This window comes from Balaenoptera borealis (genome assembly GCF_965194805.1).
Source record: "Balaenoptera borealis genome assembly, chromosome: 8".
NCBI lineage: Eukaryota > Metazoa > Chordata > Mammalia > Artiodactyla > Balaenopteridae > Balaenoptera > Balaenoptera borealis.
This window is the reverse complement of record NC_138865.1, coordinates 1366678-1380736: the sequence shown is the minus strand read 5'-3', so window position 1 is coordinate 1380736 and position 14059 is coordinate 1366678. Positions and strand designations below refer to the sequence as shown.

The 14059-nt window shown below is 35.3% G+C and overlaps 1 protein-coding gene and 1 long non-coding RNA gene across 2 annotated transcripts in view; one reads left to right on the top strand and one right to left on the bottom strand.

The window, feature by feature from the left end:
- The window catches only part of ANXA10 (annexin A10), a 70124-nt gene extending 67787 nt beyond the window's left edge, over positions 1-2337 (bottom strand). Inside the window, exon 1 of the mRNA XM_082402173.1 lies at positions 629-2337. Coding sequence (XP_082258299.1) covers positions 629-646 — 18 coding nt within the window. The 5' untranslated portion in view covers positions 647-2337. The remainder of the gene's footprint in view (positions 1-628) is intronic.
- The window catches only part of LOC309633381, a 364347-nt gene that overhangs the window by 43761 nt on the left and 306527 nt on the right, over positions 1-14059 (top strand). The window lies entirely within an intron of this gene.

Genomic DNA, 14059 nt, shown 5'->3' with positions numbered 1-14059 from the left:
CAGATTTCTAAAATACCATCATCAACACACAACACATTTATGTGTAATTTCCAAGACCATGTGAAATGGATATCTTTTCAAACAATGTATATTTAGATAACTGTCTATGTAGGCTCTTCCAAAGTTCATGGACTATTAGAGCAATTGGGTCAAAATGATTCGGACAAGGAAGAAAAGTAAAATGACTAAACTGAGTTTTGCATTTGCTTAAATTCAACAGATAATTAGTCAAAAATGAACTGTACTTTCTGAAGATACCATAGATTTACAATAAAAATTAACAATCAAGTTTATTTTTAGTTCCTTATAGAAAATAAATATGGAGACAAAAAAATCTTGTTATAACTTCAGTTAGAATTCTGAGTCAGGTTACTTAAGAAAGTAGGCGTCACTAAATTGCCTCTACAGAACAATACATTACTTCAAAATTAGCACGAATTTGACATTTAATAGTATTAACTTTGTTTAATGGTTACACTGAGCATCTACTAATTAAAACTTTAATGAAGATAAATTAGAACACCAATATTTCCTGTTGAAAATGTCAAGTCCTGCAAATGAAATTTTATAAACAAGGTTCAAATCTCAAAGGACTGGAAAGTTTTACAGAAATAGCCATTATACTTACATAGTCTCCACAGAACATGTTGCTGATAGTGGTTAACTTCAGAGCAGTTCAAAAGGTCTTTGGTATGTGGTCAGATGAATAGACTTGTTTCATTGTGTCGCTAGAACAAAGTGAAGTTCACTGTTCAGTCCAATTTAAATATGTCCACTGTCCACCTCAGTTTCTCAGGCAAGAAAACGAAGGGTCAGTTCTGGACACAGCAGGTCTCGAGACACAGCATTTATACTTAGCTACCAGTCACAGGTGAGTAGGCAGAATTTGTGCACAAAACAAATAGAACCAGTAGCCTAGCCCCTGGCCCCATGTTGATATAAGAAACATAAATTAGCGAACCAATGAAAGACGTGTAATCTTTTGAGAAGGCTGGTGACTTATGGAAAGTAGGTTGATTAACCACGAAGTTAATGATTTATTTTCTGCTTTGTCGTTTTTTAACACCCAGACTCTTTCAGGTACTCAGGCCCCTAGCTTCATGCTTGAAGTTGGTAGATTTTATGTGCATCTACACCATTCTCTAAATATTTTGAACTATTATGTATCCCATCATATGTTAAAAAATAATTGATTTAGGACAGAATTGATTACCCAGCAGGAAAAGTCTTTGGAGAAGTCATATACGCACCATCATTTTCACACTTTCATATATATATTATTTTAATATTTAACTTTATTACCTTTTAAGGAAACAAAATTTAAAAATACCTTCAACACCCAATATATTGTTAGGAAATATCTATAATCATAAGTTTCATACATTATTCCAAAAAATCACACAATAAATATGTATTATATCATTTTACTGCTACTTGCCATTTAGGGAACAATACAGTGTTCATTTAGTCTATAAAATTTTAAAAAGATTTTGAAGACAAATTAGGGATAAATAATTCTTGGTTGAAAGAACAGAGAATTATAAGCATTAACAGATCATCCATAACTCTAGGACCACTTTCCCCCAAATAAATCTGATGTTAAAATATGAAAAAATCATTAAGCAGGATGTTTTAATGTATATATTATGAACAGAAAAACGTCTGATTTCTGCAGAGTTCAATTTATAATAGAATATGATTAACTTAATAATATACTTAGTACTATGAAAGATGTAAAGAAGCATGCCTGCTTTCAAGGAAGTTAAAATCTAGTAAGTCATACTATGTACATGTATGTGTGTGTATGCACATCTGTATTTGTGTCTGAATTTGATCCTTGTGTTTTTTCTGTGTAGATTTAGAGAGCATATGGTAATTACTAAATAATAGTTATATGTATAGGATTCAGAATTTTAAAACAAATTTATGATTTTCTTTTTATGATTATTTTCAAAGGTTATGTAATTTATGGCTTTAATTATAGACTCAGTGTGACAATGTAAAATAAAAAATTGTCAAAAAATTTGAAGCAAACATATGTTCTTTAAATATCAGATAATTGAGAGAAAAGAGATTTGATAATATTCACTAATTTCCTGCCAAACAATTATTACTTACTGTGTATTTTTATTCATCATTATTTTATGATTTAGCTTTTTTTTAAAAAAAAATGTACCCAGTTTAAACTATAATGTCTGGGATTTGTTTTATAATAGTTCCTGCAAATAAAGGTTTGGGAGATATTAATCCAGTATGGAAAAGTCTTGAAAACTGTTCAGAAGATAGAAGTCCATTAAATAATTCTATTTTTTATGCATTTGAACATTTTCAAAGTAAATTTTTTTTTTTTTTTTAAGAGAGATTGGAGTTTATTTATTTATTTATGGCTGTGTTGGGTCTTCGTTTCTGTGCGAGGGCTTTCTCTAGTTGTGGCAAGTGGGGACCACTCTTCATCGTGGTGCGCGGGCCTCTCACTATCGCAGCCTCTCTTGTTGCAGAGCACAGGCTCCAGACGCGCAGGCTCAGTAGTTGTGGCGCACGGGCCTAGTTGCCCCGCGGCATGTGGGATCTTCCCAGACCAGGGCTCGAACCCGTGTACCCTGCATTGGCAGGCAGATTCTCAACCACTGCGCCACCAGGGAAGCCCATAGTAAAATTTTAAGCATTTTGCATTTAACTTATTTACTCATATTTAACTATGCTTTGAGTATCTGCTGTATGAAAAGTAATAAATGCTAACAATACTTGAGCTTTCACTCTCTATGAGACACTGTTTCACTTGAATTTACCTGTATAAATAAATTTAATCCTCACAACAACTCTACGGGCTAGGTACTGTTATCACCCATATTTCAGTGGGGAGAGCACTGAGGTACTGTGTAGTCAGAAAATGTGCCGAAGATCACACTCTTAAAAGGAGTAGAAATTTCAGCCTTGACAGTCCAGTGTCAGGACTTATAACCTCACTCTCTATGCTGTGCAGGTACTCTGTGAACCTCAATCTCTGTGCTGTGCAGGTACTCTGTGAATAAAGCAAGACAACTGTTAAAAAGAAAAAAATTTAAAAAGCATATTTCTTGATTCAAAGGATTTATATTTTGATAGGTGGATAAAATTAATAGAATACAGGATGAGAAGCAGTAGGTGCCGTGAGCAAGTTACATAAGACGTTGTGGACAATTCCATGAGAGGCAAGTTCTTTTAGGCTGCAAGTAAATCCAGAAACCTTCCCAGATGAAGTAGCATTTGAAATGTAGCTTAGAGGTGGAAGGAGAGCCTTCCAGGTACGGAAAGCCAGAAACTAGCACTCACACGGATAGGGTAGGGAGGTGGAGGTCATGAAATGTGTACTGTCATTGTATCAGTTCTAAATCTTACCCTGAATAGTTAGTTATATATGGCCAACAATAAAATGCATTTTTTTCTGCTTCATTTTTTGGAGTTAAAATTCAACGTGATAGGCTCAAAGGAGAAGTATTAGCAGCATCCAATATCTTGGAATGAATATGTCCCCTGGTCATAAATCAGTAACATCCTGGATCAGAGAGGATCACATCTTTTTAGCCAAATCAGTCTAAAAATACAGAATGACTTCTAGGCCAAGAAGACATGATCCTAACCTATCAAAGTTAATAATTTGTTTAAAAAAATAATGTGGATGAATTCAAAGGCAGGTGGGTCAGTTAGTAAAGCATAGACGAGTGGGGCCAGGATTGGTGGCACCCACGTAATAATTACATACTTAGATGGCACATCGGCCCAAGTACCAGGCATGTGGGGTCTTTTGCTAAGTGCAAATGCACTTATGCTTGTGGTAGATGGTATTATTGTTCACAAGGATTCACTCTCTTCACTTCTGTTATATGGTGTGTATTACTTTTATGCCCCGTCGATTTGGGGTTTGGTTGTGTGCCCTGCTTCAGCCAGTGGAACATGAGCAGGCAATTTTATAGGACATCTGAGCACAAACTTTTAGACACGTTGTAACTTTCTGTCCCTCTTTGCAAAATAGTGTGTGCCAGAATAGAAGAAGCTTAAATGAGAGGCCAGGAGAGCAGCCTCTTAGATCTGCCTGAGCTAACTAACGCAGTCTCAGTTTTGGCAATAGTCGTCCTAGTCTCAACATTAACTTTACGATTTTTATCTTCTGATAACTATTCAGCAGTGATCTTCTAGATGAAATTTGAATGCCTGTGTAGTGCGCCATTCCAAACAAGCATTTAATCCTCCTGAGTGTCTAATTTCATATTATTCATTCAATTTATTAGCAAATATTTATTAGGCAGCCAACGTGTGCCTGGAGATGCACTGGGTGCTTGGGTACTTCATTGGACAAGACAAAGATCCCTGCCTTGTGCTATTATTTATTAATGAATAATTTGGAATTTTTATTTTATATGTGATTCAAAAAAGTGTAATTAATGTATGTTGTTTGATGCAGGCTTATGCATACTCGTGTATAATGATACTCCCCCTTGAACGGTACTAACTGCCTGCAACATCATAAGAAGGCAGCTCTAAATAGCACAGATTTCCTTCCCGTTAGGCAGTGGTCTTCAAACCATTTGGCATCAGTGAATTTTGAAAAACTATGTACCTCTTTATCCTTTTAAAAATGTGGCATGTAAACACTTTAATTCAAGATGAGATAGTTGCAGTTTGGTTTTTAGTCTTCCAAAAGCATTCAGTGAGATCCAAAACCCAGAGCAATTCACCGCCCACAATCATTCACATAAAAATGTGCGACAAGACTGTGTTTAACGGTTGAATATTTAGCATCTTCCCTCTCTCTCTCTGAACCCCTATTTCCATTTTGTTTCCCTTATGTTTATCATGAGGTGATTTATGTTTGAATATCTTTTGAATATCTTTTGAGGTCACCTTATCATTTATTTACAAATTATGTATATACATTTTTTTCTCTAGTCTTGCCTGTAATGATTTCTATTTTTATTTACATCTGGAAGCCACTGACTCTTTTCCACGAATCTTTGCTAATTTTCATAAGTAACTTTAATATAAATTATCTACAAGTAACTGTATACGTTTAAAGTGTATTATTTGGTGGGTTTTGAAGGTGTACGCATCTGTGAAACTAAATCCACAGTCAAGGTTCAGGTCATTTCCACCAGCCGTGATGTTTTCCCACCTCCCTCCTGAAGTTTCTTCCCCCATCCAGGAAACCTCTTGCCCCAGGAAACCACTGGTCTGTCTTCTGCAGCTATAGATTAGTTTGCTTTACCTAGAATTTCATATAAATAGAATCATATGATGTGTACTCATTTTTTCAGCATATTTTTGAGATTCATTTATATTGTGTTTATATCAAGAGCTCCTTTCTATTTATTTATTGCTGAGTAATATTCCATTGTATGGATATACTACATATTATCTACCCACTTACCTGATAATTTTCTGCTATTATAAATAAAAATGCCTTCATGCCAACACTTGACATTATCATCTTTTAAAATTTTAGTCATCTAATTGTGTAGTTATATCACATTGTGATTGTAATGTGCAAATTCTTTTTGACTAAGAATACCGAATATCTTTTCATACACTAAATGGCCATTTTTACATCTTCTTATATAAATTGTTCAGATCTTGTATCCATTTTCCAACTGAGTTGATGGTTTTAGTGTTGAGTTTCAAGAGATCTTTGTACATTCTAAATACACATTCCTTATCAGCTGTGATTTACAAATTCTTGCTCTCAGTGTATGCCTTGTCTTTTCATTTGTGAAATGGTGTCTTACGATAGGAAAGACTTCTTTGTTTATTTTTAATAATTGGAAAAAGTCCAATGAATAATTTTTAACTCATATTTTTTTTACTCTAAAAGGTTTTTGCCTACTCCAATGTCAGTTTATAGTTATATCTCTTATGATATACATGATCAGTACTCAAATTTGTATGGTATAAAGTAGAAGTCATGTCTCATCTTTTTCCCCATAGGGAAACTCAGTTGTTACAGCACAATTTGTTTAAAAGATTTTCTTTTCTCCATTGATTTATCCTGGCACTTTGGTCAAACGTTATTTTACCATATATGTGTGGGTCTAGTACTGACTCTATATTATGCTCCATTGCTCTAAATCAGTGATCTTTCACCAGTACCACACTGTCTTAATGAATAACTGTACTCTATAATAAGTATGGAAATCAAGTAATGTGAGTTCTCCAACTTTACTGGTGTCCCCCTCTGCCACCCCTTCCTTCTCCTCCTTGTCCTCTTCATCCTCCTTTAATTGCTTTGGCTTCTGTAAGTTATTTCCATTATTTTATGAGTTTTAAAACAGCTTGTCAATTTCTTCAAAAAAGCCTGCTGGAAGCTTGATTGAGATTGCACTGAACTTATATTGGGTGGGCCAAAAGGTTTTTTCCAGTAGAATGGCTCTAGTAGCAGTTAGTTGTCTTTAACTTCATTTGAAACAATTTCGTTAGATTGTATGTGACAGCTGTCACATCAGCGTGCATTTAAAAAAAGACTTATCAAAATTGGTGAATTTTTGTGTAGCCATTTTAATATTGAAGATGGAAGAAAAAAAGTAACATTTTCGGCATATTATGCTTGATTATTTCAAGAAAGGTGAAAATGCAACTGAAACACACAAAAAAAGATTTATGCAGTGTATGGAGAAGGTGCTGTGACGAATGGAACATGTCAGAAGTGGTTTGTGAAGTTTTGTGCTGGAGATTTCTCGCTGGACAATGCTCCACGATTGGGTAGACCAGTTGAAGTTGATAGAGATCAAATCGAGACATTAATTGAGAACAATCAACGTTATACCATGTGGGAGAGAGCCGACATACTCCAAATATCCAAATCAACCATTGAAAATCATTTGCACCAGCTTGGTTATGTGAATTGCTTTGATATTTGGGTTCCACATAAGTTCAGCGAAAAAAACCTCTTGACAGTATTTCCGCATGATATTCTCTACTTAAATGTAATGAAAACATTCTGCTTTAAAAAAAATTGTGACGGGCAATGAAAAGTGGATACTGTACAACAATATGGAATGGAAGAGATCGTGGGGCAAGCGAAGTAAACCACCACCAACCACACCAAAGGCTGGTCTTCATCCGAAGAAGGTGATGTTGTGTATATGGTGGGATTGGAAGGGAGTCCTCTATTATGAGCTCCTTCTGGAAAACCAAACGATTAATTCCAAAAAGTACTGCTCCCAGTTAGACCAACTGAAAGCAGCACTAGATGAAAAGTGTCCAGAATTAGTCAAGAGAAAATGCATAATCTTCCATCAGGTTAACGCAAGACCCCATGATTCTTTGATGACCAGGCAAAAGCTGCTACAGCTTGGCTGAGAAGTTCTGATTCATCTGCCATATTCACCAGACAGTGCACCTTCATATTTTCATTTATTTTGGTGTTAAAAAATTCTCTTTTTTTTTAGTTTATTTTTATTTATTTATTTATTTATTTTTCAATTTTTGAATTTTATTTATTTTTTTATACAGCAGGTTCTTATTAGTCATCAATTTTATACACATCAGTGTATACAGGTCAATCCCAATGGCCCAATTCAGCACACCACCATCCCCACCCCCCCACGGCTTTCCCCCCTTGGTGTCCATACGTTTGTTCTCTACATCTGTGTCTCAACTTCTGCCCTGCAAACCAGTTCATCTGTACCATTTTTCTAGGTTCCTCATACATGCGTTAATATACGATATTTGTTTTTCTCTTTCTAATTTCCTTCACTCTGTATGACAGTCTCTAGATCCATCCACGTCTCAACAAATGACTCAGTTTCGTTCCTTTTTATGGCTGAGTAATATTCCATTGTATATAGGTACCACACTTCTTTATCCATTCGTCTGGCAATGGGCATTTAGGTTGCTTCCATGACCTGGCTGTTGTAAATAATGCTGTAATGAACATTGGGGTGCATGTGTCTTTTTGAATTATGGTTTTCTCTGGGTGTATGCCCAGTAGTGGGATTGCTGGATCATATGGTAATTCTATTTTTAGTTTTTTAAGGAACCTCCATACTGTTCTCCATAGTGGCTGTATCAATTGACATTCCCACCAACAGTGCAAGAGGGTTCCCTTTTCTCCACACCCTCTCCAGCATTTGTTGTTTGTAGATTTTCTGATGATGCCCATTCTAACTGGTGTGAGGTGATACCTCATTGTAGTTTTGATTTGCATTTCTCTAATAATTAGTGATGTTGAGCAGCCTTTCATGTGCTTCTTGGCCATCTGTATGTCTTCTTTGGAGAAATGTCTATTTAGGTCTTCTGCCCATTTTTGGATTAGGCTGTTTGTTTCTTTGATATTGAGCTGCATGAGCTGTTTATATATTTTGGAGATTAATCCTTTGTCTGTTGATTCGTTTGCAAATATTTTCTCCCATTCTGAGGGTTGTCTTTTCGTCTTGTTTATGGTTTCCTTTGCTGTGCAAAAGCTTTTAAGTTTCATTAGGTTCCATTTGTTTATTTTTGTTTTTATTTCCATTACTCTAGGAGGTGGATCAAAAAAGATCTTGCTGTGATTTGTGTCAAAGAGTGTTCTTTCTATGTTTTCCTCTAAGAGTTTTATAGTGTCCAGTCTTACATTTAGGTCTCTAATCCATTTTGAGTTTATTTTTGTGTATGGTGTTAGGGAGTGTTCTAATTTCATTTCTTTCCATGTAGCTGTCCAGTTTTCACAGCACCACGTATTGAAGAGACTGTATTTTCTCCATTGTATATTCTTGCCTCCTTTGTCGTAGATTAGTTGACCATAGGTGCGTGGGTTTATCTCTGGGCTTTCTATCTTGTTCCATTGATCTATCTTTCTGTTTTTGTGCCAGTACCATATTGTCTTGATTTCTGTAGCTTTGTAGGATAGTCTGAAGTCAGGGAGTCGGATTCCTCCAGCTCCGTTTTTTTCCTCAAGACTGCTTTGGCTATTTGGGGTCTTTTGTGTCTCCATACAAATTTTAAGATATTTTGTTCTAGTTCCATAAAAAATGCCATTGGTAATTTGATAGGGATTGCATTGAATCTGTGGATTGCTTTGGGTAGTATAGTCATTTTCACAATATTGATTCTTCCAATCCAAGAACATGGTATATCTTTCCATCTGTTGGTATCATCTTTAATTTCTTTCATCAGGGTCTTATAGTTTTCTGCATACAGGTCTTTTGTCTCCCTAGGTAGGTTTATTCCTAGGTATTTTATTCCTTTTGTTGCAGTGGTAAATGGGAGTGTTTCCATAATTTCTCTTTCAGATTTTTCATCATTAGTGTATAGGAATGCAAGAGATTTCTGTGCATTAATTTTGTATCCTGCAACTTTACCAAATTCATTGATTAGCTCTAGTAGTTTTCTGGTGGCATTTTTAGGATTCTCTATGTACAGTATCCTGTCATCTGAAAACAGTGACAGTTTTACTTCTTCTTTTCCAATTTGTATTCATTTTATTTCTTTTTCTTCTCTGATTGCCATGGCTAGGACTTCCAAAACTATGTTGAATGATAATGGTGAGAGTGGACATCCTTGTCTTATTCCTGATCTTAGAGGAAATGCATTCAGTTTTTCACCATTGAGAATGAAGTTTGCTGTGGGTTTGTCGTATATGGCCTTTATGATGTTGAGGTAAGTTCCCTCTATGCGCACTTTCGGGAGAGTTTTTATCATAAATGGGTGTTGAATTTTGTCAAGAGCTTTTTCTGCACCTATTGAGATGATCATATGGTTTTTATTCTTCAATTTATTAATATGGTGTATCACATTGATTGATTTGCGTATACTGTAGAATCCTTGCATCCCTGGGATAAATCCCACTTGATCATGGTGTATGATCCTTTTAATGTTTTGATGGATTCTGTTTGCTAGTATTTTGTTGAGGATTTTTGCCTCTATATTCATGAGTGATATTGGTCTGTAATTTTCTTTTTTTGTAGTATCTTTGTCTGGTTTTGGTATGAGGGTGATGGTGGCCTCATAGAATGAGTTTGGGAGTGTTCCTTCCTCTGCAATTTTTTGGGAGAGTTTGAGAAGGATGGGTGTTAGCTCTTCTCTAAATGTTTGACAGAATTCACCTGTGAAGCCATGTGGTCCTGGACTTTTGTTTGTTGGAAGATTTTTAATCACAGTTTCAATTTCATTACTTGTGATTGGTTTGTTCATATTTTCTATTTCTTCCTGGTTCAGTCTTGGAAGGTTGTACCTTTCTAAGAATTTGTCCATTTCTTCCAGGTTGTCCATTTTATTGGCATAGAGTTGCTTGTAGTAGTCTCTTAGGATGCTTTGTATTTCTGTGGTGTCTGTTGTAACTTCTCCTTTTTCATTTCTAATTTTATTGATTTGAGTCCTCTCCCTCTTTTTCTTGATGTGTCTGGCTAATGGTTTATCAATTTTGTTTATCTTCTCAAAGAACCAGCTTTTAGTTTTATTGATCTTTGCTATTTTTTTCTTTGTTTCTATTTATTTCTGCTCTGATCTTTATCATTTCTTTCCTTCTTCTTCCTTTGGGTTTTGTTTGTTCTTCTTTCTCTAGTTCCTTTAGGTGTAGGGTTAGATTGTTTACTTGAGATTTTTCTTGTTTCTTGAGGTAGGCTTGTATAGCTATAAACTTCACTCTTAGAACTGCTTTTGCTGCATCCCATAGGTTTTGGATCATCGTGTTTTTGTTTTCATTTGTCTCTAAGTATTTTTTGATTTCCTCTTTGATTTGTTCCGTGATCTCTTGGTTATTTAGTAATGTACTGTTTAGTCTCCATGTGTTTGTGTTTTTTACATTTTTCCCCTGTAACTGATCTCTAATCTCATAGCGTTGTGGTCAGAAAAGATGCTTGATATGATTTCAATTTTCTTAAATTTACTGAGGCTTGATTTGTGACCCATGATGTGATCTATCCTGGAGAATGTTCCGTGCGCACTTGAGAAGAAAGTGTAATCTGCTGGTTTTGGATGGAATGTCCTATATATATCAATTAAATCTATCTAATGTATTGTGTGATTTAAAGCTTGTGTTTCCTTATTTATTTTCATTTTGGATGATCTGTCCATTGGTGTAAGTGAGGTGTTAAAGTCCCCCACTATTATTGTGTTACTGTCGATTTCCTCTTTTATAGCTGTTAGCAGTTGCCTTATATATTGAGGTGCTCCTATGTTGGGTGCATATATATTTATAATTGTTATATCTTCTTCTTGGACTGATCCCTTGATCATTATGTAATGTCCTTCCTTGTCTCTTGTAACATTCTTTATTTGAAAGTCTATTTTATCTGATATGATTATTGCTTCTCCAGCTTTCTTTTGATTTCCATTTGTATGGAATATCTTTTTCCATCCCCTCACTTTCAGTCTGTATGTGTCCCTAGGTCTGAAGTGGGTGTCTTGTAGACAGCATATCGATGGGTCTTGGTTTTGTATCCATTCAGCAAGCCTGTGTCTTTTGGTTGGAGCATTTAATCCATTCATGTTTAAGGTAATTATCGATTATGTATGTTCCTATGACCATTTTCTTAATTGTTTGGGGTTTGTTTTTGTAGGTCCTTTTCTTCTCTTGTGTTTCCCACTTAGAGAAGTTCCTTTAGCATTTGTTGTAGAGCTGGTTTGGTGGTGCTGAATTCTCTTAGCTTTTGCTTGTCTGTAAAGCTTTTGATTTCTCCATCAAATCTGAATGAGATCCTTGCTGGGTAGAGTAATCTTGGTTGTAGGTTCTTCCCTTTCATCACTTTAAGTATATCCTGCCACTCCCTTCTGGCTTGTAGAATTTCTGCTGAGAAATCAGCTGTTAACCTTATGGGAGTTCCCTTGTATGTTATTTGTTATTTTTCCCTCCTGCTTTCAAGAATTTTTCTTTGTCTTTAATTTTTGCCAATTTGATTACTATGTGTCTCGGCATTTTTCTCCTTGGGTTTATCCTGTGTGGGACTCTCTGCGCTTCCTGGACTTGGGTGGCTATTTCCTTTCCCATGTTAGGGAAGTTTTCGACTATAATCCCTTCAAAAGTCTTCTCTGGTCCTTTCTCTCTCTCTTCTCCTTCTGGGACTCCTATAATGCGAATGTTGTTGCGTTTAATGTTGTCCCAGAGGTCTCTTAGGCTGCCTTCATTTTTCATTCTTTTTTCTTTATTCTGTTCCGCAGCAGTGAATTCCAGCATTCTGTCTTCCAGGTCACTTATCCGTTCTTCTGCCTCAGTTATTCTGCTATTGATTCCTTCTAGTGTAGTTTTCATTTCAGTTATTGTATTGTTCATCTCTGTTTGTTCTTTAATTCTTCTAGGCCTTTGTTAAACATTTCTTGCATCTTCTCGATCTTTGCCTCCATTCTTTTTCCGAGGTCCTGGATCATCTTCACTGTCATCATTCTGAATTCTTTTTCTGGAAGGTTGCCCATCTCCACTTCACTTAGTTGTTTTTCTGGGGTTTTATCTTGTTCCTTCATCTGGTACATAGCCTTCTGCCTTTTCATCTTGTCTATCTTTCTGTGAATGTGGTTTTTGTTCCATAGGCTGCAGGATTTTAGTTCTTCTTGCTTCTGCTGTCTGCCCTCTTTACAAAATTCTCTTAATGGAAAAAATTTCAATTCCCTGGAAGACTGTAAAAGGCACCTGGAACAGTTCTTTGCTCAAAACAATAAAAAGTTTTGGGAATATGGAATTATGAAGTTGCCTGAAAAATGGCAGAACGTAGTGGAAAAAAGGGTGATTATGAAGTCCAATAAAGCTCTTGGTGAAAATGAAAAATGTGTCTTTTATTTTTACTTAAAAACCGAAGGCACTTTTTGGCCAACACAATAGATTCATTTGGAGGAAAAATAGTTTCTTTAAAAATATGTAGTCTTCTGATTCATGAACGTAGTGTATTTCTCAATTTATTAAACTCTACTTTCTTTCATGAGTATTTATTGTTTTCTCTGCATTTATTTAAAATTTTTCTGAAATAACACATAATTCCATGAAAATCATATTGTATTTGTTATTTAAATTTACAATTATTTAGTAATCATAATTGGCTATACTACTGATTTGTGATATTTACATTTAACTCTGTGACTTTGCTAAGCTGTCTTGTTAGTTTTTGCAGCTCTTTTGTAAATTTTTTAGGGTATTCTACAAATACAGTCAGGCCAATTTGAAAGAAAAAACAGTTTCACCCCTTCCTCTCCAATCTGTGTGTCTTTTTAAAAATTTGTTTTTGTTATTTTATTGGGTAGGAATTTAGTATAATGTGGAATAAATGAGAGAGCTGGCATCCTAACTGTTCATGAGTCTTAGAGGGAAGCACTCAGTTTTTCTTCATTAAATACATTATTAGCTTATTGGTCTTTAATAGATTTCTTTTTAATTTGAGGAAGTCTCTTTCTAGTCATAGTTTACTAGCAGATTCTTTTTTTCATCATGAATGATTAGTGGATTTTTAAAATTTCTTTTTCTGAAACTATTAAGATAATCAAATGGATTGTTTCTTTTTTTTAAAATTGCAGTATAGTTGATTTACAATGTTGTGCCCATCTGCTGTACAGCAAAGTGACTCAGTTATACACATATATACATTCTTTTTTTAAATATTCTTTTCCATTATGGTTTATCCCAGGAGATTGGATACAGTTCCCTGTGCTCTACAATAGGACTTTGTTGTTTTTCCATTCTATATGTAACAGTTTGCATCTGCTAATCCCAAACTCCCAGTCCATCCCTCCCCTCTCCCTTGGCAACCATAAGTCTGATCTCTGTGTCTGTGAGTCTGTTTCTGTTTCGTAGATAGCTTCATTTTTGTCCTATTTTAGATTCTACATATAAGTGATATCATACGGTATTTGTCTTTCTCTGTCTGACCTACTTCACTTAGCATGATAATCTCTAGTTGCACTCATGTTGCTGAAAATGGCATTATTTCATTCTTTTTTATGGCTAAGTAGTATTCCATCGTATATACATACCACATCTTCTTTACCCATTCATCTGTTGGTGGACATTTATGTTGTTTCCATGTTTTGGCTATTGTGAATAGTGCTGCTATGAACATTGGGGTGCATGTATATTTTTGAATTACAGTTTTGTCCAAGTATATGCCCAGGAGTGGGATAGCTGGATCAT